General features: G+C 45.4%; 2 protein-coding genes across 2 annotated transcripts; both read left to right on the top strand.

The window, feature by feature from the left end:
• The first annotated feature begins 1,319 nt into the window (after positions 1-1,319).
• On the top strand, positions 1,320-3,078 carry LOC124277773 (golgin subfamily A member 6-like protein 22). Its single transcript, XM_046713509.1, has 2 exons — positions 1,320-1,774; positions 3,003-3,078. Exons 1-2 carry the CDS (start codon positions 1,320-1,322, stop codon positions 3,076-3,078), a joined length of 531 nt encoding a protein of 176 aa, XP_046569465.1.
• Positions 3,079-3,715: 637 nt separating this feature from the next.
• On the top strand, positions 3,716-4,114 carry LOC124277763 (rab11 family-interacting protein 4A-like). The gene has a single exon (XM_046713499.1). It carries the CDS (start codon positions 3,716-3,718, stop codon positions 4,112-4,114), a length of 399 nt encoding a protein of 132 aa, XP_046569455.1.
• The last annotated feature ends 22,495 nt before the right edge of the window (positions 4,115-26,609 follow it).

Raw genomic sequence — 26,609 nt, 5'->3', positions numbered from 1 at the left:
GGAGCAACAGTGTCATATGGATGCCCGCCTAAACCGACTTAAGGAGCAACTGTGGCATCTGGATGCCCACCTAAACCGACTCAAGGAGCAACTGTGGGACCTGGATGCCTGCCTAAACCGACTTAAGGAGCAACTGTGAGATCTGGATGCCCACCTAAACCGACATAAGGAGGTACTATGTGATATGGATGCCCGCCTAAACCGACTTCAGGGGCAACTGTGAGACCTAGACGCCCACCTAAACTGACTCAAGGAGCAACTGTGTGATATGGATGCCCACCTAAACCGACATAAGGAGCAACTGTGAGATCTGGATGCCCGCCTAAACCGACTTCAGGGGCAACTGTGAGACCTGGATGTCCGCCTAAACCGACTTAAGGAGCAACTGTGTGATATGGATGCCCACCTAAACTGACTCAAGGAGCAACTGTGTGATATGGTTCCCCACCTAAACTGACTTAAGGAGCAACTGTGTGATCTCGATGCCAGCCTAAACTGATTTAAGGAGCAACTGTGTGATATGGATGCCCGCATAAACCGACTTAAGGAGCAACTGTGAGATCTGGATGCCCACCTAAACCGACACTAGGAGCAACTGTGGGATCTCGATGCCCGCCAGAACCGACTTAAGGAGCCACTGGGAGACCTGGATGCCCGTCTAAACCGATTTAAGGAGCTACTGTGAGACCTAGATGCCCGCCTGAACCGACTTAAGGAGCAACTGGGGGACCTGGATGTCCGCCTAAACCGAATTGAAGAGAACCAATGGCACCTGGATGCCCGCCTAAACCGACTTAAGGAACATATGTGAGACCTGGACGCTCCCCCTAAACCGACTTCAGTAGCAACTGTGACACCTAGATGCCCGCCTAACCCGACTTCAGGAGCAAGTGTGGGATCTGGATGCACACTTAAACTGATCTTAGGAGCAACTGTGAAACCTGGAGGCCCGCCTAAGCCTACCACATGAGCAACTGTGGGATCAGAATGGTCGTGCAAACCGACTTCAGAGGCAGCTGTGGGACCTGGATGCCCGCCCAAACCGACTTAAGGAGCAACTGTGAGACCTAGATGCCAGCCTAAACCGACTTAATGAGTAACTGTTGCATCTGGATGCCAGCCTAAACCGACTCAAGGAGCAACTGTGGGACCTGGATGCCTGCCTAAACAGACTTAAGGATGCAACTGTGGGATCTCGATGCCCGCCAGAACCGACTTAAGGAGCAACTGTGAGACCTAGATGCCAGCCTAAACCGACTTAATGAGTAACTGTTGCATCTGGATGCCAGCCTAAACCGACTTAAGGAGCATCTTGAGATATGGATGCCCGCCTAAACCGACTCCAGGATCAACTGTGGCATCTGGATGCTAGCCTAAACCGACTTAAGGACCAACTGTGGCATCTGGATGCCCGGTTAAAACGATTTATGGAGCAACTGTGGGATACGGATGCCCACCTAAACCGACTTAAGGAGCAACTGGGGGACCTGGATGACCGCCTAAACCGACTTCAGGATAATCTGTGGCATCTGGATGCTCGCCTAAACCGACTTCAGGAGCAACTGTGGCATCTGGATGCCCGCCTAAAACGACTTATGGAGCAACTGTGGGATACGAATGCCCACCTAAACAGATTTAAGGAGCAACAGGGGGACCTGAATGACCGCCTAAACCGACTTCAGGATCAACTGTGGAATCTGGATGCTCGCCTGAACCGACCACATGAACACCTGTGGGATCTGGATGCCCGCCTAAACCGACATAAGGAGCAACTGTGAGATCTGGATGCCCGCCTAAACCGACTTCAGGGGCAACTGTGAGACCTGGATGTCCGCCTAAACCGACTTAAGGAGCAACTGTGTGATATCGATGCCAGCCTAAACTGACTTAAGGAGCAACTGTGTGCTATGGATGCCCGCATAAACCGACTTAAGGAGCAACTGTGAGATCTGGATGCCCACATAAACTGACTCAAGGAGCAACAGTGTCATATAGATGCCCGCCTAAACCGACATAAGGAGCAACTGTGGCATCTGGATGCCCACCTAAACCGACTCAAGGAGCAACTGTGGGACCTGGATGCCTGCCTAAACCGACTTAAGGAGCAACTGTGAGATCTGGATGCCCACCTAAACCGACATAAGGAGGTACTATGTGATATGGATGCCCGCCTAAACCGACTTCAGGGGCAACTGTGAGACCTGGATTCCCACCTAAACTGACTCAAGGAGCAACTGTGTGATATGGATGCCCACCTAAACCGACATAAGGAGCAACTGTGAGATCTGGATGCCCGCCTAAACCGACTTCAGGGGCAACTGTGAGACCTGGATGTCCGCCTAAACCGACTTAAGGAGCAACTGTGTGATATGGATGCCCACCTAAACTGACTCAAGGAGCAACTGTGTGATATGGTTCCCCACCTAAACTGACTTAAGGAGCAACTGTGTGATCTCGATGCCAGCCTAAACTGATTTAAGGAGCAACTGTGTGATATGGATGCCCGCATAAACCGACTTAAGGAGCAACTGTGAGATCTGGATGCCCACCTAAACCGACACTAGGAGCAATTGTGGGACCTGGATGCCTGCCTAAACATACTTAAGGATGCAACTGTGGGATCTCGATGCCCGCCAGAACCGACTTATAGGAGCCACTGGGAGACCTGGATGCCCGTCTAAACCGATTTAAGGAGCTACTGGGAGACCTAGATGCCCGCCTGAACCGACTTAAGGAGCAACTGGGGACCTGGATGTCCGCCTAAACCGAATTGAAGAGAACCAATGGCACCTGGATGCCCGCCTAAACCGACTTAAGGAACATATGTGAGACCTGGACGCCCCCTAAACCGACTTCAGTAGCAACTGTGACACCTAGATGCCCGCCTAACCCGACTTCAGGAGCAAGTGTGGGATCTGGATGCACACTTAAACTGATCTTAGGAGCAACTGTGAAACCTGGAGGCCCGCCTAAGCCTACCACATGAGCAACTGTGGGATCAGAATGGTCGCAAACCGACTTCAGAGGCAGCTGTGGGACCTGGATGCCCGCCCAAACCGACTTAAGGAGCAGCTGTGAGACCTAGATGCCAGCCTAAACCGATTTCATGAGCAACTGTTGCATCTGGATGCCAGCCTAAACCGACTTAAGGAGCAACTTTGGGATCTGGATGCCTGCCTAAACAGACTTAAGGATGCAACTGTGGATCTCGATGGTCGCTTAAGGAGCCACTGGGAACCGACTAAACCGACTTAAGAACATATGTGAGACCTGGACGCCCCCCTAAACCGACTTCAGGAGCAACTGTGAGACCTGGATGCCCGCCTAACCCGACTTCAGGAGCAAGTGTGGATCTGGATGCACGCCTTAAACTGATCTTAGGAGCAGCTGTGAGACCTGGATGCCCGCCTAAACCTACCATATGAGCAACTGTGGGATCTGAATGGTCGCGCAAACCGACTTCAGGAGCAGCTGTGGGACCTGGATGCCCGCCTAAACCGACTTCAGCAGCAACTGTGAGACCTAGATGCCAGCCTAAACCGACATAAATGAGTAACTGTTGCATCTGGATGCCAGCCTAAACCGACTTAAGGAGCATCTTGAGATATGGATGCCCGCCTAAACCGACTCCAGGATCAACTGTGGCATCTGGATGCTAGCCTAAACCGACTTAAGGACCAACTGTGGCATCTGGATGCCCGGTTAAAAACCATTTATGGAGCAACTGTGGGATACGGATGCCCACCTAAACCGACTTAAGGAGCATTTTGATATCTGGAACCGCCTAAGCCGACTTAAGGGGGACCTGGATGACCGCCTAAACCGACTTCAGGATAATCTGTGGCATCTGGATGCTCGCCTAAACCGACTTCAGGAGCAACTGTGGCATCTGGATGCCCGCCTAAAACGACTTATGGAGCAACTGTGGGATACGAATGCCCACCTAAACAGATTTAAGGAGCAACAGGGGGACCTGAATGACCGCCTAAACCGACTTCAGGATCAACTGTGGAATCTGGATGCTCGCCTGAACCGACCACATGAACACCTGTGGGATCTGGATGCCCGCCTAAACCGACTTAAGGAGCATCTTGAGATCTGGATGCCCGCCTAAGCCGACTTAAGGAGCAACTGTTGCACCTGGATGCCCGCCTAAACCGACTTAAGGAGCAATTGTGAGACCTGGATGCCTACCTAAACCGACTTAAGGAGCAACTGTGAGACCTGGAATTCCGCCTAAACCGACCATATGAGCAACTGTGAGATCTGAATGGTCGCGTAAACCGACTTAAGGAGCAGCTCTGGGACCTGGATGACCGCCTAAACCGACTTCAGGAAAAGCTGTGGGACCTAGATGCCCGTCTAAATCGACTTCAGGACCAACTGTGAGACCTGAAATTGCGCCTAAACCGACCATATGAGCAACTGTGGGATCTGAATAGTCGCGTAAACCAACTTCAGGAGCAACTGTGAGACCTGGAATTCCGCCTAAACCGACCATATGAGCAACTGTGAGATCTGAATGGTCGCGTAAACCGACTTAAGGAGCAGCTGTGGCACCGGGTTCACCGCCTAAACCGACTTCAGGAGCAGCTGTGGGATCTAGATGCCCGCCTAAATCGACTTCAGGACCAGCTGTGAGACCTGAAATATGCGCCTGGGATCTGAATGGTCGCGCAAAACCGACTTCAGGAGCAACTGTGGGACCTGGATGCCCGCCTAAACCAACTTCAGGAGCAACTGTGAGACCTGGATGTTACGCCGACCAACTGTGGGATATGGATGCCCTCCTAACCGACTTAAGTAGCAACTGTAAGACCTGGATGCTCACCTAAACCGACTTAAGGAGCAACTGGGGCATCTGGATGCTCGCCTAAACCGACTTAAGGAGCAACTGTGGCATCTGGATGCTCACCTAAACCGACCACATGAGCACTTGTGGGATCTGGATGCCCGCCTATACCGACTTAAGGAGCATTTTGATATCTGGATACCCGCCTAAGCCGACTTAAGGAGCAACTGTTGCACCTGGATGCCCGCCTAAACCGACTTAAGGAGCAATTGTGAGACCTGGATGCCTACCTAAACCGACTTAAGGAGCAACTGTGAGACCTGGAACTCCGCCTAAACCGACTTAAGGAGCAACTGTGAGATCTGAATGGTCGCGTAAACCGACTTAAGGAGCAACTGGGGGACCTGGATGACCACCTAAACCGACCATATGAGCAACTGTGGGATATGAATGGTCGCGTTAACCGACTTAAGGAGCAATTGTGAGACCTGGATGGCTGCCTAAACCGACTTAAGGAGCAACTGTGAGACCTGGAATGCCGCCTAAACCGACCATATGAGCAACTGTGAGATATGAATGGTCGCGTTTACCGACTTAAGGAGCAATTTTGAGACCTGGATGACCGCCTAAACCGACTTAAGGAGCCACTGTGAGACTTCGAATTTCGCCTAAACCGACCATATGAGCAACTGTGGGATCTGAATGGTCGCGTAACCCGACTTAAGGAGCAGCTGTGGGACCTGGATGACCACCTAAACCGACTTCAGGAAAAGCTGTGGGACCTAAAAGCCCATCTAAACCGATTTCAGGAGCAACTGTGAGACCTGGAACTGGGCCTAAACCGACTTAAGGAGCAACTTTGGGATCTGAATGGTCGCGTAAACCGACTTAAGGAGCAACTGTGGGATCTGAATGGTCGCGTAAACCGACTTAAGGACCAGCTGTGGGACCTAAATGCCCGTCTAAACCGACTTCAGGAGCAACTGTGAGACCTGGATGCCTGCCTGTACCGACTTCAGGAGCAACTGTGGGATCTGGATGCCCGCCTTAACTGATCTTAGGAGCAGCTGTGAGACCTGGATGCCCACCTAAACCTACCATATGAGCAACTGTGGGATCTGAATGGTCGCGCAAACCGACTTCAGGAGCAGCTGTGGGACCTGGATGCCCGCCTAAACCGACTTCAGCAGCAACTGTGAGACCTGGATGTCCGCCTACGCCGACATAAGGAGCAACTGTGGGATATGGATGCCCTCCTTAACCGACTTAAGTAGCAACTGTAAGACCTGGATGCTCACCTAAACCGACTTAAGGAGCAACTGGGGCATCTGGATGCTCGCCTAAACCGACTTAAGGAGCAACTGTGGCATCTGGATGCTCACCTAAACCGACCACATGAGCACTTGTGGGATCTGGATGCCCGCCTATACCGACTTAAGGAGCATTTTGATATCTGGATACCCGCCTAAGCCGACTTAAGGAGCAACTGTTGCACCTGGATGCCCGCCTAAACCGACTTAAGGAGCAATTGTGAGACCTGGATGCCTACCTAAACCGACTTAAGGAGCAACTGTGAGACCTGGAACTCCGCCTAAACCGACTTAAGGAGCAACTTTGAGATCTGAATGGTCGCGTAAACCGACTTAAGGAGCAATTGTTAGACCTAGATGCCTGCCTTAACCGACTAAAGAAGCCACTGTGAGACCTGGGATTTCGCCTAAACCGACCATATGAGCAACTGTGGGATCTGAATGGTCTCGTAAACCGACTTAAGGAGCAGCTGTGGGAACTAAATGCCCGTCTAAACCGACTTCAGGAGCAACTGTGAGACCTGGATGTCTGCCTAAACCGACCATATGAGCAGCTGTGAGATCTGAATGGTCGCGTAAACCGATCACGGAGCAGCTGTGGGACCTAAATGCCCGTCTAAACAGACTTCAGGAGCAACTGTGAGACCTGGATGTCCGCCTAAACCGACGTCATGAGCAACTGTGGGATCTGAATGGTCGCGTAAACCGACTTCAGGAGCAACTGTGAGACCTCGATGTCCGCCTAAACCGACTTCAGGATCAACTGTCGGATCTGAATGGTCGCGTAAACCGACTTGAGGAGCAGCTGTGGAACCTGGATGACCACCTAAACCGACCATATGAGCAACTGTGGGATCTGAATGGTCGCGTAACCGACTTACGGAGCAGCTGTGGGACCTAGACGACCACCTAAACCGACTTCAGGAAAAGCTGTGGGACCTAAAAGCCCGCCTAAACCGATTTCAGGAGCAACTGTGAGACCTGGAACTGGGCCTAAACCGACCATATGAGCAACTTTTGGATCTGAATGGTCGCGTAAACCGACTTAAGGAGCAACTGTGGGATCTGAATGGTCGCGTAAACCGACTTAAGGACCAGCTGTGGGACCTAAATGCCCGTCTAAACCGACTTGAGGAGCAACTGTGAGACCTGGATGTCCGCCTAAACCTACCATATGAGCAGCTGTGGGATCTGAATGGTCGCGTAAACCGACTTCAGGAGCAACTGTGGGACCTAAATGCCCGTCTAAACCGACTTCAGGAGCAACTGTGAGACCTGGATGCCTGCCTGTACCGACTTCAGGAGCAACTGTGGGATCTGGATGCCCGCCTTAACTGATCTTAGGAGCAGCTGTGAGACCTGGATGCCCACCTAAACCTACCATTTGAGCAACTGTGGGATCTGAATGGTCGCACAAACCGACTTCAGGAGCAACTGTGGCATCTGGATGCCCGCCTAAAACGACTTATGGAGCAACTGTGGGATACGGATGCCCACCTAAACAGATTTAAGGAGCAACAGGGGGACCTGAATGACCGCCTAAACCGACTTCAGGATCAACTGTGGAATCTGGATGCTCGCCTGAACCGACCACATGAACACCTGTGGGATCTGGATGCCCGCCTAAACCGACCTAAGGAGCATCTTGAGATCTGGATGCCCGCCTAAGCCGACTTAAGGAGCAACTGTGGCACCTGGAAGCCCGCCTAAACCGACTTAAGGAGCAATTGTGAGACCTGGATGCCTACCTAAACCGACTTAAGGAGCAACTGTGAGACCTGGAATTCCGCCTAAACCGACCATATGAGCAACTGTGAGATCTGAATGGTCGCGTAAACCGACTTAAGGAGCAGCTGTGGGACCTAAATGCCCGTCTAAACCGACTTAGGGAGCAACTGTGAGACCTGGATGTCCGCCTAAACCGACCATATGAGCAACTGTGGGATCTGAATGGTTGCGTAAACCGGCTTAAGGAGCAGCTGTGGCACTGGGTTCACCGCCTAAACCGACTTAAGGAGCAGCTGTGGGACCTAGATGCCCGTCTAAATCGACTTCAGGACCAACTGTGAGACCTGGAATTGCGCCTAAACCGACCATATGAGCAACTGTGGGATCTGAATAGTCGCGTAAACCAACTTCAGGAGCAACTGTGAGACCTTGATATTTCTGCCTAAACCGACTTAAGGAGCAATTGTGAGACCTGGATGGCTGCCTAAACCGACTTAAGGAGCAACTGTGAGACCTGGAATGCCGCCTAAACCGACCATATGAGCAACTGTGAGATATGAATGGTCGCGTTAACCGACTTAAGGAGCAATTTTGAGACCTGGATGACCGCCTAAACGAACTTAAGGAGCCACTGTGAGACTTCGAATTTCGCCTAAACCGACCATATGAGCAGCTGTGGGATCTGAATGGTCGCGTAAACCGACTTAAGGAGCAGCTGTGGGACCTGGATGACCACCTAAACCGACCATATGAGCAACTGTGGGATATGAATGGTCGCGTTAACCGACTTAAGGAGCAATTGTGAGACCTGGATGGCTGCCTAAACCGACTTAAGGAGCAACTGTGAGACCTGGAATGCCGCCTAAACCGACCATATGAGCAACTGTGAGATATGAATGGTCGCGTTTACCGACTTAAGGAGCAATTTTGAGACCTGGATGACCGCCTAAACCGACTTAAGGAGCCACTGTGAGACTTCGAATTTCGCCTAAACCGACCATATGAGCAACTGTGGGATCTGAATGGTCGCGTAACCCGACTTAAGGAGCAGCTGTGGGACCTGGATGACCGCCTAAACCGACTTCAGGAAAAGCTGTGGGACCTAAAAGCCCATCTAAACCGATTTCAGGAGCAACTGTGAGACCTGGAACTGGGCCTAAACCGACTTAAGGAGCAACTTTGGGATCTGAATGGTCGCGTAAACCGACTTAAGGAGCAACTGTGGGATCTGAATGGTCGCGTAAACCGACTTAAGGACCAGCTGTGGGACCTAAATGCCCGTCTAAACCGACTTGAGGAGCAACTGTGAGACCTGGATGCCTGCCTGTACCGACTTCAGGAGCAACTGTGGGATCTGGATGCCCGCCTTAACTGATCTTAGGAGCAGCTGTGAGACCTGGATGCCCACCTAAACCTACCATATGAGCAACTGTGGGATCTGAATGGTCGCGTAAACCGACTTAAGGACCAGCTGTGGGAACTAAATGCCTGTCTAAACCGACTTCAGGAGCAACTGTGAGACCTGGATGTCCGCCTAAAACTACCATATGAGCAGCTGTGAGATCTGAATGGTCGCGTAAACCGACTTCAGGAGCAACTGTGGCATCTGAATGGTCGCGTAAACCGACTTAAGGACCAGCTGTGGGACCTAAATGCCCGTCTAAACCGAATTCAGGAGCAACTGTGAGACCTGGATGTCCGCCTAAACCTACCATATGAGCAGCTGTGGGATCTGAATGGTCGCGTAAACCGACTTCAGGAGCAACTGTGGGACCTAAATGCCCGTCTAAACCGACTTGAGGAGCAACTGTGAGACCTGGATGTCCGCCTAAACCTACCATATGAGCAGCTGTGGGATCTGAATGGTCGCGTAAACCGACTTCAGGAGCAACTGTGGGACCTAAATGCCCGTCTAAACCGACTTCAGGAGCAACTGTGAGACCTGGATGCCTGCCTGTACCGACTTCAGGAGCAACTGTGGGATCTGGATGCCCGCCTTAACTGATCTTAGGAGCAGCTGTGAGACCTGGATGCCCACCTAAACCTACCATTTGAGCAACTGTGGGATCTGAATGGTCGCGCAAACTGACTTCAGGAGCAACTGTGGCATCTGGATGCCCGCCTAAAACGACTTATGGAGCAACTGTGGGATACGGATGCCCACCTAAACAGATTTAAGGAGCAACAGGGGGACCTGAATGACCGCCTAAACCGACTTCAGGATCAACTGTGGAATCTGGATGCTCGCCTGAACCGACCACATGAACACCTGTGGGATCTGGATGCCCGCCTAAACCGACCTAAGGAGCATCTTGAGATCTGGATGCCCGCCTAAGCCGACTTAAGGAGCAACTGTGGCACCTGGAAGCCCGCCTAAACCGACTTAAGGAGCAATTGTGAGACCTGGATGCCTACCTAAACCGACTTAAGGAGCAACTGTGAGACCTGGAATTCCGCCTAAACCGACCATATGAGCAACTGTGAGATCTGAATGGTCGCGTAAACCGACTTAAGGAGCAGCTGTGGGACCTAAATGCCCGTCTAAACCGACTTAGGGAGCAACTGTGAGACCTGGATGTCCGCCTAAACCGACCATATGAGCAACTGTGGGATCTGAATGGTTGCGTAAACCGGCTTAAGGAGCAGCTGTGGCACCGGGTTCACCGCCTAAACCGACTTAAGGAGCAGCTGTGGGACCTAGATGCCCGTCTAAATCGACTTCAGGACCAACTGTGAGACCTGGAATTGCGCCTAAACCGACCATATGAGCAACTGTGGGATCTGAATAGTCGCGTAAACCAACTTCAGGAGCAACTGTGAGACCTTGATATTTCTGCCTAAACCGACTTAAGGAGCAATTGTGAGACCTGGATGGCTGCCTAAACCGACTTAAGGAGCAACTGTGAGACCTGGAATGCCGCCTAAACCGACCATATGAGCAACTGTGAGATATGAATGGTCGCGTTAACCGACTTAAGGAGCAATTTTGAGACCTGGATGACCGCCTAAACGAACTAAAGGAGCCACTGTGAGACTTCGAATTTCGCCTAAACCGACCATATGAGCAGCTGTGGGATCTGAATGGTCGCGTAAACCGACTTAAGGAGCAGCTGTGGGACCTGGATGACCACCTAAACCGACCATATGAGCAACTGTGGGATATGAATGGTCACGTTAACCGACTTAAGGAGCAATTTTGAGACCTGGATGACCGCCTAAACGAACTTAAGGAGCCACTGTGAGACTTCGAATTTCGCCTAAACCGACCATATGAGCAACTGTGGGATCTGAATGGTCGCGTAAACCGACTTAAGGAGCAGCTGTGGGACCTGGATGGCTGCCTAAACCGACTTAAGGAGCAACTGTGAGACCTGGAATGCCGCCTAAACCGACCATATGAGCAACTGTGAGATATGAATGGTCGCGTTTACCGACTTAAGGAGCAATTTTGAGACCTGGATGACCACCTAAACCGACCATATGAGCAACTGTGGGATCTGAATGGTCGCGTAACCGACTTAAGGAGCAGCTGTGGGACCTGGATGACCGCCTAAACCGACTTCAGGAAAAGCTGTGGGACCTAAAAGCCCGTCTAAACCGATTTCAGGAGCAACTGTGAGCCCTGGAACTGGGCCTAAACCGACCATATGAGCAACTTTGGGATCTGAATGGTCGCGTAAACCGACTTAAGGAGCAACTGTGGGATCTGAATGGTCGCGTAAACCGACTTAAGGACCAGCTGTGGGAACTAAATGCCTGTCTAAACCGACTTCAGGAGCAACTGTGAGACCTGGATGTCCGCCTAAACCTACCATATGAGCAGCTGTGAGATCTGAATGGTCGCGTAAACCGACTTCAGGAGCAACTGTGGCATCTGGATGCACACTTAAACCGACTTAAGGAGTAACTGTTACATCTAGATGCCTACCTAAACCGACTTAAGGAGCATCTTGAGAGATGAATGCCCGCCTAAGCCGACTTCAGGAGCAACTATGGGATCTGAATGGTCGCGCAAACCGACTTAAGGAGCAGCTGTCGGGACCTGGATGCCCGCCTAAACCGACTTCAGGGGCAACTGTGAGACCTGGATGTTCGCCTAATCCGACTTCAAGAGCAACTATGGGATATGGATGCCCACCTAAACCGACTTAAGGAGCAACTGTGAGACCTGGTTGCTCACCTAAACCTACTTATGGAGCAACTGTGGGATATGGATGCCCGCCTAAACCGACTTTAGGAGCAACTGGGGGACCTGAATGCCCGCCTAAACCGACTTCAAGATCAACTGTGGCATCTTGATGCTCGCCTAAACCGACCACATGAGCACCTGTGGGATCTGGATGCCCGCCCAAAGCAACTTAAGGAGCATCTTGAGATCTTGATACCCGCCTAAGCCGAGTTAAGGAGCAACTGTGAGACCTGGATGCCCGCCTAAACCGACTTAAGGAGCAATTGTGAGACCTGGATGCCTGCCTAAACCGACTTAAGGAGCCACTGTGAGACCCCGAATTTCGCCTAAACCGACCATATGAGCAACTGTGGGATCTGAATGGTCGCGTAAACCGACTTAAGGAGCAGCTGTGGGACCTGGATGACCGCCAAAACCGACTTCAGGAGCAGCTGTGGGACCTAAATACCCGTCTAAACCGACTCAAGGAGCAACTGTGAGGCCTGGATGCCCGCCTAAACTGACTTAAGGAGCAACTGTGACATCTGCATGCCCACCTAAACCGATTTCAGGAGCAACTGTGGGACCTGGATGCCCACATAAACCGACTTCAGGAGCAACTGTGAGACCTGGATGCCCACCTAAACCGACCAGTAGACGAAGAACTGTTCTTCAGTTAGGTTTCTCCTGAAGTTGTCCGGCTGAAGTGTGAACTGACTTCAACTGAGTTGTATGTACACATACCACTGTGGACAGATCTAATGTTGACCGTGTATATCAGCATATCATGTGTATATCATGGTATTAGGGGTTAAAAAACACTATTAAAGTCAAATAACGTCATAAACTAAATGACTATTTAGAACCGTTGTTGTTTTCTTCATTGGTTTTCTTCATCACTTTTCTATTAACCTAGTGGGCTTTAGTCTATTTGCAAGGGGTGACAAAATCTGTCATGCATACCATCCGCGGTCAACAGACCATAACGTTTTGGTTTAGCAGTGTGGGCGAATGATAGTAAGCCGATTATACCAAGTGTTTGCAAAAATTGGCGAGCATATCCAGTCTCTCCAGTGGCAACCAACATACCACTTAACAGAATACTGTTGATAACAAACTGGTAACACTGAATAATGCTTATGACATGCATTGTTAACTGTGAATAGAGATTATATCATCAACGGTCAGTATCATATAGTATCCATTATATAATTATGTATCCATTCTCGTCTCGATCAACGTGGGTGCGGTGGGGTAGCCTAGTGGTTAAAGCGTTGGCTCGTCATGCCGAAGACCCGGGTTCGAATCCCCACATGGGTACAATGTGTGAAGCCCATTTCTGGTGTCCCCCGCCGTGATGTTGCTGGAATATTGCTAAAAGCGGGGCAAAACCAAACTCAGTCAGTCAGTCGATCAACGTGACTCTGTCACAGAGAACCCGCGTAGATAGAGATAGATAGATAGATAGATAGATAGATCGATAGATAGATAGATAGATAGATAGATAGAAGCTGTTAAACTGCGCATCACAAAGTCTACCCTGGATAACCCAAGCAGAAGGTTAGTTTCACTTACCTGGAATGATGAAACCGTCTGAAAAAAATACAATAAATATCATGCAAACACAGACCAAACAGATCGTTGAATTTTCCTGGCATATTGCTATAACCTAGATACTGATCAGACTGCAAATTATCTATCAATGACGGAGCGATGGAGTAGCCCAGTGGTTAAAGCGTTCGCTCGTCACGCCGAAGACCTGAGTTCGATTCCCCGAATGGGTACAATGTGTGAAACCCATTTCTGGTGTCCCAGCTGTGATATTGCTAGAATATTGCTAAAAGCGGCTGAAAGTCAACAATCTGTTTGTTTTGTGGGGAGGGGAGGGGAGGGGCGCGCGTGAGGGCATGTGTGTGTGTGCGTGTGTGTCCCATTACTGGACTATTACAATGGAATAATCATTTGATAGTTTAACGCGGTAGTTAGAATGTATGTTTATTAAATCCATCGAAACTCAAACACAAATGTGCAGGATCGGCTCTTTCAGAGAGAGAATTCATTGTAACACAGTAAAACCATTGCTGAAAACCAATGCTTATCCGGATCTTCACGGGAAGACAAGCATGGGTTGCTGAAAACCAGTGCTAACCCGGATCTTCACGGGGAGACAAGCATGGGTTGCTGAAAACCAGTGCTAACCCGGATCTTCACGGGAAGACAAGCATGGGTTGCTGAAGACCAGTGCTAACCCGGATCTTCACGGGAAGACAAGCATGGGTTGCTGAAGATCTTCACCAGTGCTAACCCGGATCTTCACGGGGAGACAAGCATGGGTTGCTGAAAACCAGTGCTAACCCGGATCTTCACGGGAAGGTTGGATCTTCACGGGGAGACAAGCATGGGTTGCTGAAGACCAGTGCTAACCCGGATCTTCACGGGAAGACAAGCATGGGTTGCTGAAGACCAGTGCTAACCCGGATCTTCACGGGAAGACAAGCATGGGTTGCTGAAGACCAGTGCTAACCCGGATCTTCACGGGGGAGACAAGCATGGGTTGCTGAAGACCAGTGCTAACCCGGATCTTCACGGGAAGACAAGCATGGGTTGCTGAAGACCAGTGCTAACCCGGATCTTCACGGGAAGACAAGCATGGGTTGCTGAAAACCAGTGCTAACCCGGATCTTCACGGGAAGACAAGCATGGGTTGCTGAAAACCAGTGCTAACCCGGATCTTCACGGGAAGACAAGCATGGGTTGCTGAAAACCAGTGCTAACCCGGATCTTCACGGGAAGACAAGCATGGGTTGCTGAAAACCAGTGCTAACCCGGATCTTCACGGGAAGACAAGCATGCTGAAGTTGCTGAAAGACCAGTGCTAACCCGGATCTTCACGGGGAGACAAGCATGGGTTGCTGAAGACCAGTGCTAACCCGGATCTTCACGGGAAGACAAGCATGGGTTGCTGAAAACCAGTGCTAACCCGGATGTTCACGGGAAGACAAGCATGGGTTGCTGAAGACCAGTGCTAACCCGGATCTTCACGGGGGAGACAAGCATGGGTTGCTGAAGACCAGTGCTAACCCGGATCTTCACGGGGGAGACAAGCATGGGTTGCTGAAGACCAGTGCTAACCCGGATCTTCACGGGAAGACAAGCATGGGTTGCTGAAGACCAGTGCTAACCCGGATCTTCACGGGGGAGACAAGCATGGGTTGCTGAAGACCAGTGCTAACCCGGATCTTCACGGGAAGACAAGCATGGGTTGCTGAAGACCAGTGCTAACCCGGATGTTCACAGGTCAGTGCACATATGGAACAGTCACCTGTTGCACACACACTACCTGCCACATGTGTGGCCCTGATCACTTAGATACAACAAAACATGTGTAAAACAGCGTAAAATACCCAAGTTTGGGTTTTCGAAGAACGGATTACTTACTGACGCAACACGACTGTCCACTTGGACACTGTCTTGCACTTACAATCCCTATCGACATGCATCTGCTCGTGGCAATGCACTGAATAATTGGGAGATTGCACGCTGAAACAAAAATTCAAAACGTTATCACAATAGACAGTGAGCTAAACATTACATTTTTACACAAAAAATCATGCGATTTTACATTAACTGTTGATGTTGATGTTCAAAATGCAGTTTCATGGTTTTGAGCCTTTCCATTGATTTAATATGATCCATGATGTCTAAATGCTATGAAGAATATATGAGCATAAGTTTAAATAATCCAGTTTCTCCATTGTTAACAAACTCAGTGATCTGACTTCTGAGTAACCGTCTTGTAAAATAATACAGACACATTTGTGTGCCGCCCGTGATATTGCTGTAATATTGCTAAAAGCGGTGTAAAACCATAGTATACTCACTCACTCACTCACTCACTCACACATACATACATAAGTTATCTCAACCGAAATCCGACTCGTTGACTGTGTCATGGGCATTAGGTATGACGCACTATGGAAACTCAAAGATATTGTTATTGTGACTAATTCAGGACAGCCATCGTCCAAATATTTAAAAAGTCCAAAACTATGTTGTCAAGACATGTGAGACTTTATTGTAATATATATATGGCGCTAACCTGTAATCTTTATCACTACTGTACATCCTTATCAATACCGCATTGTACATTGACTTGTCAGACCATTAATTATTGTATAAGACATTTATAACCGTCATCGGTAATCCCCCTTGGCCGTGTCTGCCATTACATCAGCTGGTCAAGGAAGTGCTATTGTTTTTCTGTCTGTCCATTGATGAGTCATCGCCTGTCCATTGTTGTCAAAAACTGTATATATATACTTAGTATGCTCACATTTAGACAGTAAAGGGTACGAGTCCAGGATTCCGACTGTCTGCGTTGGGACGACCACGAGCAGGATAATGCCGCTCGTGGGAAACACCCTGGAGTTGAGCAGGAACTCCGCTCACCTCATTTATGTCTTGGGTATTTGTTTGTCATGTAACTAAAGAACTTTGAGCTCAACGTATTCCTTCGTCTTGTCAACGTCACTTCATCTTAAACACGAGCTAATTCCCCAGTCGTCGCATTATCCACTCGTTGACAATATCAGTTATTCGCGAAAATGAGAGTATATCCCGCCGCGCCGGTGGCATCTGTCATAAACACATATAAGGCAAGTCAACCAGCTACGTGCTCTACCCATTAAAGTCAGATGTTCGACTTTACACAGTGTATGAAGTAAGGCCCGTCCGAGGGCTAGATGTCTGACGGACGGTCTAAATTTACAGCTAACCAGCCCGATGATCTGGTGAAAATTTTAGATGTTTCATACATCTGAGTAAATTCACCATATCTTAGTGCCTGGTCTGGTTAAATCCATTTTGGGCTGGTAACAGTTTGAAATGTTCAAGCATGACAATGCCACCTCACCTAAAGCACGCGTCACGGTCCACTACCTTGCCAATTCTAACGTCAATATCTTGCCATGGCCTTCCAGATTACCGGAACCAGACATTAACACAACTGGCCATCGTATTGCAGGAAGAGTGGGGAAGAATTCCGCAAGAGCGACATCGTCGACTTAACCAGTCTGTGTTGAGACGGTGCCGAGCAGTAATTGCTGCCAATGGTGGCCTTACAAAGTACTGGCTTTGACGCAATCTTGTGGACTCAAGTACTCAGAAACACAAAAATCAAGTCTTTGCGAACTGTGTATATAGACGTGTCAGTTTTCACCTTCTATCATTGAAATTACATGAAATAATTGCTCTCACACTAAGGCAGTAAATTCTACTTAACATGGCTTTTGCGTTTCTCTTCTTCTTTTTTCTTTATTACTTTTTTTTTTGAAGAGTGTATCTTCCTTAAACAGAATATTCTTATTCTTGAAGCATTATGATGAATTCTTAACATTGTCTACTTAACGACACTTGCGTGCAGTATTAATTCTTTCCACTTACGAGCCAGAGTTGTCGTGATCGTGGTTGTGGGTACTATAGTCAGGGCGTCTGAAACAGCACGAAGTCATGAAAATGCAGCTCGTTTCTGGTATAACAGTTTACAATTTCATAACACAAATGTATAATATGATCTTCATGCTCATGTTGAGCAAATCAAGTCTACTTCTCTGAAGAATAGGATTATGGATACCAATTCAAGCTGAAGAATAGGATTATGGATACCAATTCAAGCTGAAGAATAGGATTATGGATACCAATTCAAGCTGAAGAATAGGATTATGGATACCAATTCAAGCTGAAGAATAGGATTATGGATACCAATTCAAGCTGAAGAATAGGATTATGGATACCAATTCAAGCTGAAGAATAGGATTATGGATACCAATTCAAGCTGAAGAATAGCATTATGGATACCAATTCAAGCTGAAGAATAGGATTATGGATACCAATTCAAGCTGAAGAATAGCATTATGAATACCAATTCAAGCTGAAGAATAGGATTATGGATACCAATTCAAGCTGAAGAATAGGATTATGGATACCAATTCAAGCTGAAGAATAGCATTATGGATACCAATTCAAGCTGAAGAATAGGATTATGGATACCAATTCAAGCTGAAGAATAGGATTATGGATACCAATTCTAGCTGAAGAATAGCATTATGGATACCAATTCAAGCTGAGGAATAGGATTATGGATACCAATTCAAGCTGAAGAATAGGATTATGGATACCAATTCAAGCTGAAGAATAGGATTATGGATACCAATTCAAGCTGAAGAATAGCATTATGGATACCAATTCAAGCTGAAGAATAGGATTATGGATACCAATTCAAGCTGAAGAATAGGATTATGGATACCAATTCAAGCTGAAGAATAGCATTCTGGATACCAATTCAAGCTGAAGAATAGGATTATGGATACCAATTCAAGCTGAAGAATAGGATTATGGATACCAATTCAAGCTGAAGAATAGGATTATGGATACCAATTCAAGCTGAAGAATAGGATTATGGATACCAATTCAAGCTGAAGAATAGGATTATGGATACCAATTCAAGCTGAAGAATAGGATTATGGATACGAATTCAAGCTGAAGAATAGGATTATGGATACCAATTCAAGCTGAAGAATAGGATTATGGATACCAATTCAAGCTGAAGAATAGGATTATGGATACCAATTCAAGCTGAAGAATAGGATTATGGATACCAATTCAAGCTGAAGAATAGGATTATGGATACCAATTCAAGCTGAAGAATAGGATTATGGATACCAATTCAAGCTGAAGAATAGGATTATGGATACCAATTCAAGCTGAAGAATAGGATTATGGATACCAATTCAAGCTGAAGAATAGGATTATGGATACCAATTCAAGCTGAAGAATAGGATTATGGATACCAATTCAAGCTGATTCATAAGAAACCTTTATGCCAATTTATTGTCAACAGGCTGCAAAGCCATTATGCAATTCACTGTATGCCTTTAGTCTGTTGGTACAAATATTCTACACAACTGTATAACCATTTAATTTTAATCCGCAGTAAATAAGTGTATACAGTTCCTTGATCGCAGTATCATAACCCAAAAAATCTGAAAATCTATTTCTACTTATATTTTAACTTTCGTCTTCGTGTTATAGAAAACAATAACACAGGGGAGGAAGGCCCATGTTTTGAGGCGAAGGGGGTGAAACAACTTACCAGCACAGCATACCTGACTACTGGGGCACTGGCGACCCGGAGTAATTCCTGTAGGGTCACAGTTGCTAGTCGGAACACATGAAATACCGCTACCACTGCACACTGAAAGGAACACAAATGCATATCTTTCCTAAAATGTTCACATTTTCAATTTCATTTTTTTGTCACTCAAGTGTTAAGAATGTACAGTTTTTTGAGTTGAGTCTATAGGTGACTCAGTATTTGTCTAAATTCTATTTTATATTTAACTAAACAGAGCTAACTACACAGGCTAAATACAGAAAAAAGTTCATGTTTTTATTCCCAGAGTTTTGTTTACAGACTTTACCTCAGTAGTACAGTTTGGGTAGCTTCATAGTATAGGTAGCTTTACAGTACATAAGTATAGGTAGATGTTGATAACATGTTCCACAGGATTCAGATGATAAACTCCAAAGCCCTGTACTTTAATAGTCAATTCCTTGTGCCTGTAGCGCATTCACCAAAACGTTTGTGAGATTCAGTAGCTTTTCATTTTGATTCTGAGTGGTAATTTCTATGTGAGTTCCTGCGATAATACGGTGCATTCTTAAAGTACATATTGTAAGTGTATCACCACAAGGCGCTCACGCCACTAAATAGTCTGTAGTGCCATGTACTCTCGGTCTCATGGCCTCATATACGAATAAAGTCTGTCTGGATAATTTAAGTGTGTTCCAAAAATAATGGTATCAACTGTTTACTCATCACTTTGAATCACTTACATGTTCTATTTTACTGGAGTGTTTATGTCAAAGTAAAGGACAAGTATATCTATCAAGACCAGGTTCTTGAGCACTCAGTCTAGTTCGCGGAATATTTCCTTAGAAGGATTTCTTTATCATGACTAAGTACGGACTAAGTATGACTAACTATTGCTACTATACCGCCTCCGTGGTGTAGTGGTTAGAGCGTCCGCCCGGAGAGCGGAAGGTCGCGGGTTCGATCCCGAACCGCGTCATACCAAAAGACGGTAAAATATGGTACTTGTTGGTCCCTGTCTAACGCTCGGCATTAATGAGTACAACAAGGACTGGTCGGCTCGGAGTCAGTATAATGTGTCTGAGTGGGGTATTCATGCTTCACTGCGGCATGGTATCTCAGTGGGCTAGCATTATAAAACCAGCTTCAGTCTGGGTTAGTACAATCAGCCGCACATACACATACACACGCATGCACGTCGTCATATGAGCCAAATATTCTCAAGCACGACAGTAAACCCAATTTCACCTCTCCTCACCTATAGCGACTCTATTGTTAATCCATTTCAATTGAAGATCTTTCTTTAAAATTGATCTTCAGCAACTTATGCGTGTCATTCATGGCGACAAACAGAAGACTTTGGTCAGGTCTGCTGACTTGGTTGCATGTCATCGTATTCTAACTGCGTAGATGGATGCTCATGATGTCAATCACTGGACTGGCCGTTACTATGTGGAGACTGCCGTCATATAGCTGGAATATTGCTTCAACCGGTTTTATACAAACAAACACACAATACACGTACATGGCATAGTTGTTGTTGTGGTTGTTGTTGTAGTTGTTGTTGGTGGTGTAGTCAGGCTGCCTGAAACATGACAGTAGATCATACGAAAATACAGCGCGTTTATATTAAGACGATGTACAATTTGATAATTTGAACAAAGAATGTTATCTCATTGCTTTTGCTCACAAGTCCACACCTTCAAACAAGGACTTCTCCATAATAACTACATTGATAAGAGTAGCATCTCCCATTAGTGAGAAACCCTCTTAAACATTGCTTGTCAACAGGCGTTTAAGCCTTTATGCAATTCACTGTCAATTCTTCAAATCTGTGAACATATGATTTGCACTATCAGTGAACACAAATTGGATAGGCTACAAATTAAGGAGTATATGGTAAACTGTGTAAGGCGGCTTGAGACAATTATCATGGTAAATATTTGAGCAAACGATCATCTTACTTAAAGTCACTCCAAATCGTAAGATATAAAATCACATCAAACACTATCTGTTAAATGTCTCTACGAGTGAGTGAGTGAATATTGCGCCGCATCAGCAGTTTTGCAGCTATTCGCGGCGAGAAAAAGGTCTTATATACTGAGGGAAGAAAATAACGGATCACATGAAAGCACAAGTGTTCCTTTATTGTTTTTCAGGTTTCTTCACAAGCCTTGTATTGCACAACTTGTGAAGAAACCTGGAAAAGAATAATGGAACACTTGTGCTTTCATGTGATCTCTTATTTTCTTCCCTCAGTATATTGTACAATAATCTGAACAGTATAAAAGTGATGTTGAAATTCTCTAAAATATCAGTCCTATATCACTTTCAAAGGTAAAAAAACTGATCTGAGATATAACATTATATATTCCTTCATAGAGTTTGATTTCTTTTAAATACGCTGAAATCAAGTGGTTAAAAACATGACAGACAGAACACTAAGGAACAGATTTCACACACAATGTGTGTGGTAGTTGTTATCGGTGGTTAGTGTTGGAATAGTAGTTGTTGGAGCTGTTATTATATTGGGGTGATAGTTGAGTTAGGATGGCTGCAGTGGTTGTTGGGATGGTAGTAGTTGTTGGGGTGGTGGTTGTTGTTGGAGCTGTTATTATATTGGGGTGATAGTTGAATTAGGATGGCTGCAGTGGTTGTTGGGATGGTAGTAGTTGTTGGGGTGGTGGTTGTTGTTGGAGCTGTTATTATATTGGGGTGATAGTTGAGTTAGGATGGCTGCAGTGGTTGTTGGGATGGTAGTAGTTGTTGGGGTGGTGGTTGTTGTTGGAGCTGTTATTATATTGGGGTGATAGTTGAGTTAGGATGGCTGCAGTGGTTGTTGGGATGGTAGTAGTTGTTGGGGTGGTGGTTGTTGTTGGAGCTGTTATTATATTGGGGTGATAGTTGAGTTAGGATGGCTGCAGTGGTTGTTGGGATGGTAGTAGTTGTTGGGGTGGTGGTTGTTGTTGAGCTGTTATTATATTGGGGGTGATAGCTGAATTAGGATGGCTGCAGTGGTTGTTGGGATGGTAGTAGTTGTTGGGGTGGTGGTTGTTGTTGGAGCTGTTATTATATTGGGGTGATAGTTGAGTTAGGATGGCTGCAGTGGTTGTTGGGATGGTAGTAGTTGTTGGGGTGGTGGTTGTTGTTGGAGCTGTTATTATATTGGGGTGATAGTTGAGTTAGGATGGCTGCAGTGGTTGTTGGGATGGTAGTAGTTGTTGGGGTGGTGGTTGTTGTTGGAGCTGTTATTATATTGGGGTGATAGTTGAGTTAGGATGGCTGCAGTGGTTGTTGGGATGGTGGTAGTTGTTGGGGTGGTGGTTGTTGTTGGAGCTGTTATTATATTGGGGTGATAGTTGAGTAAGGATGGCTGCAGTGGTTGTTGGGATGGTGGTTGTTATCGGGGTGGTAGTTGTGGTGGTGGTTGTTGGGGGGGGTTGTTATCGGGGTGGTAGTTGTGATGGTGGTTCTTGCGCTTTTTGTTCTTGGGGTGGTTAGTATAGTTGTTGTTTTGTGGTTGTTGTTGCAGATGTTGATCTTGTTGTGACTGGGGCTGTTATTGTTGCTCATGTCAGGGCGGCTTGGAAACAACAACGCTGTTCTATTATAGCGGTGTACAATTATATATTTTGAATGTAAAATATTATCTCGCTGCTCATATTCAGTTGCACAAGTCCACACCCTGAACCAACAACTCCTCCAATGAAATGCAGGCTAAAGGAGTATCTGCCTTTCATGAAAAACAGTCATGCAAATTTCTTGTCAACCGGCTTTAGCTTTTAGCCTGCTGAATTAATTTCAGTATAGGGCGTTGTAAAGAGGGTGGGTGATTTCAAACAGGTGGTGTGTCATTAAATAAGAGCCAACTGAAAAAATAGTTGGCACATTAATTCTAGATAGAAAAACGAACACTATTATCTAAAAAATCCTTATTTTCAAACATACAGAGATTAAGGCCAAAGCAAACAAAAATAATATAAATTTTCCTGATTTTACCTGAATTACTTGATTGACGGTGGAATGCGTTTCATATTAGGAACCTGTATAAATCGTTGAAGTAACGCAAAGCGATTTAAATATTCTTATCTCCAATATCTCATATTTAACAGACTTTAAATTCGTATTTTTGCATCTGCAAATATCAGCGCGACCACAAATTAAAAAAGCATTTACGGAATAAGGTAATAGAAAACGTATCGTATTTTCGATTTCATCACATATTTTATCCATATGACACTGTTACATTTATTCCTACGTGTCATGTCACGGAAATGGCAGAATACATGATTTATGAATATCAATTAATAAAGTCCTAATTTCAAGTGTTGTGATTCATTATTTTCGACACCAACCCACATAAAGCCGGTATTGCACCAGTGTTACATGTACGAAAAACAAACATGGCCCGCTTCGACCACCCCCTACATAAAATATTGCTATTTTGATAAGAAGAAAGTTTACAGGAATTTCATGTTCAAGTCCTGGCGAAAGTTGAAGAACGTCTCATTCTAGAAGTGTTTCATTTATCATTTTCAGTTGAATATGACGATAGAAAATCGAAAATTAAGAACGCGAAATCTAAAGGGCAAAGGTGACCGGATGTGATGTCACAGACAGGGGTTGTGTGCTAAAAATCGTTTGTGCTAGCAAACCCAAATGTAACACAAATTGCCATTTAGAACGATTAATCATAACTCATAGGAAAAAACATTTACTATATATTTTGCACATCACGGAACCAGTTTGACCTTGTATGCTCCAGTGACACGGAAACAGTATAGTTGATCAACACTCCACATGCAAGTTTCTCAGTATCTTTGGTTTGAACTCTTGTTGATATTAGGAACATCACTTGATTCTAAACTGAATATGTAGATGAGAAACATTTAATTGTGAGGCATGTTGGTGCTAGTTTCTTTGTTGTTATTGTTTTATTTTATTTATTTTTTGTTGTTGTTGTTTTTATTATAATTGATTTTATTGGGTTTTTTGGGGGTTTTTTGTTTTTTGGGGGGGTTACTTTGTCCGACGCAACAACGTTTACAGACATGGGCCTCAACAACAGGTGCGCGGAAATAGGAGTGACAAAATTTGTGTTTCAAAATAACATTCTCCCAAACGGTCATGGGTAAAGAACCTATGAATGCATTATCAAAGTGAAAATAACCAATTTCAATTACTGTCTTTCAGAGATGTGAAAAACTAACTAATTTACATAATTATTTAATACAACTATACCATAAATTTTATGGATAGATGTATCATAATATTTTGTGTACTTTGTGTACAATATCTGGCTAAAATATACCTCAAATACAGATGTTATGAACTATTTTTTCTTAACAGTAGGTCTTTGGTTTGTGAATTATTTTTTCAACTGGGGTTAGTTATGCTGTTGAAGTAACAATATATTTCTCAGAAAATGTTATCATTTGATGAAAGCAGAGACGATACACATGTAATATATTATATGGTCTCTGATGAAAGTCAACAGGCCTCATTTTAATATTGTTCTGTTAAAGTAAATCGAAATGATCTTACCTTAGTATCTTTTCCTGGGTTTTTGAGCAATGACATAATGTGAAATTATTCCACTGAATTTTCAAAGATTGTTCCTGTTTGCTGACGTGTCCGAGAGTGATATGCTCCTATTACCTATAGTATGTTAAATTGCCACCGACATCATAAAACAAGAAATGTCAAGAACAGTCTTCTTTGAATTTAAAAATGTCAAAACCTGAGCACTCTTTCGTATAGGGTCTGTAAGTGTTTGATGTTGTCGTTTATATGGCAATAAAAAATCCAAAATGAAATATCAATGACTTAGCTCCAAATAGGACTACAAAAATCATGCATTGCATGGCTCGATTTAGGGAAAGGAAACCTATTTGCCCCTGGTGCCACCTTATGTGATTACCTTGATGCCCCAGACAAAAACAGGTTGCACCTCCTGCTCAATATATAATTATCTATTACTTGTGTTTTGGGGTATTGATGACCTACAATATCATTACAACGGAATTATTCATTCTGGGCCTGGTATGATCATCGCTATATCGCTGTAATATTGCCGATCCGATGTAAAACTTTAACTCACTCACTCACTTTTATGATCATTTTGTATTACTTCATAAAGTCCATGACATGAACAGTAATGGTCTCTCTTTCAATCACTATCAGTGTAATCATTGCTCTAAGCCAGTTCCTCATCCTTTTGTTTTCCAGGTGAAGTGTGTGTTGCAAAATATGAACATGCCCAATGTGCAAGTAGGTATAAATATGAGGTTACATTTTGCAGTTTTAGGTTGCACCAGTGCAAATTCTAAATCCTAAATTGAGCCATGCATTGGGCCACTTGACCATTAATTTTTATTATTTTTTAAATGGACACACGTCAAACAATGTAAAAGACTAGGTAGAATTAAAACTTTGAAAGTTCTGCTTTTTTAGGCAACAGGATTATTTAAATGTTGCTCCTACGTGGAGAACCAAAGATGTGCTGTTTAGCTTTTTTTTATGTCTAAAATATATATCGTTTTTCAAACGATTTCACACAGACGATGACTATTTTTTAATCCCGTCATTTTAATTTTTAGAAATCCAATTACATGTACCATAAATCTTCCATAAGAGTGAGTGAGTGAGTGAGTGAGTTGGGTTTTACGCCACACTCAGCAATATTCCAGCTATATGGCGGCGGTCTGTCAATAATTGAGTCTAGACCTGACAATCCAGTGATCAACAGCATGAGAATCGATCCGCGCAACTGGGAACCGATGACATGTGTCAACCAAGTCAGCGAGCCTGACCACCCGATCCCGTTAGTCGCCTCTTACAACAAGCATGGGTTAATGAAGATCAATTCTAGCCCGGACCTTCACGGGTCATCTTACATTAGATGTGGTTTCATAATAGGAAATAGGTTTCACGCATCGACATCTACAATTATCAAAATTGACCTTGTAACGATAGACACAGAACAATATTATGTTATTGTTGTGACATACTGATATTTTATAATATCTTCCCGTGTCAGTACATTATTCGAAAATCATGGACCGCCAAATCCATTTCGACTGCCAAGTATGAAAACGCACCGGCGGCAACACTGCAGGGGTGGGGGAAAGAGAGATATGGGATATACAACAGCAACATAATGACAACTAAATCTGATAACAGCTAACAGTAACCGATTGAAGGTGTTTAAAAAACTAATTCTACTACATATTTGGGATTTTACGGGAATTTGAATCAGTTTAGAAAATGTATCAAATGTAGTTTTCCAACTCGTGCACATTTTACCTCCATGTGTGCGATGCCGTATGTGCTTCCGGTTTCATTAAGGGTGTGTACAACTTCAATTATTGTGACTATTTTAATGATCTGCATTATAGGTATTGAATCGTCCTCCTAGAATGTATATAAGTTAAGATTCTGCTTATGAATGGGTATTTTCAA

This window comes from Haliotis rubra, unplaced genomic scaffold (assembly GCF_003918875.1).
Source record: "Haliotis rubra isolate DU_JTF1 unplaced genomic scaffold, ASM391887v1 Scf106, whole genome shotgun sequence".
NCBI lineage: Eukaryota > Metazoa > Mollusca > Gastropoda > Lepetellida > Haliotidae > Haliotis > Haliotis rubra.
Note: the sequence above shows the minus strand (reverse complement) of the source record. Positions and strands in the feature narration are given on the sequence as shown.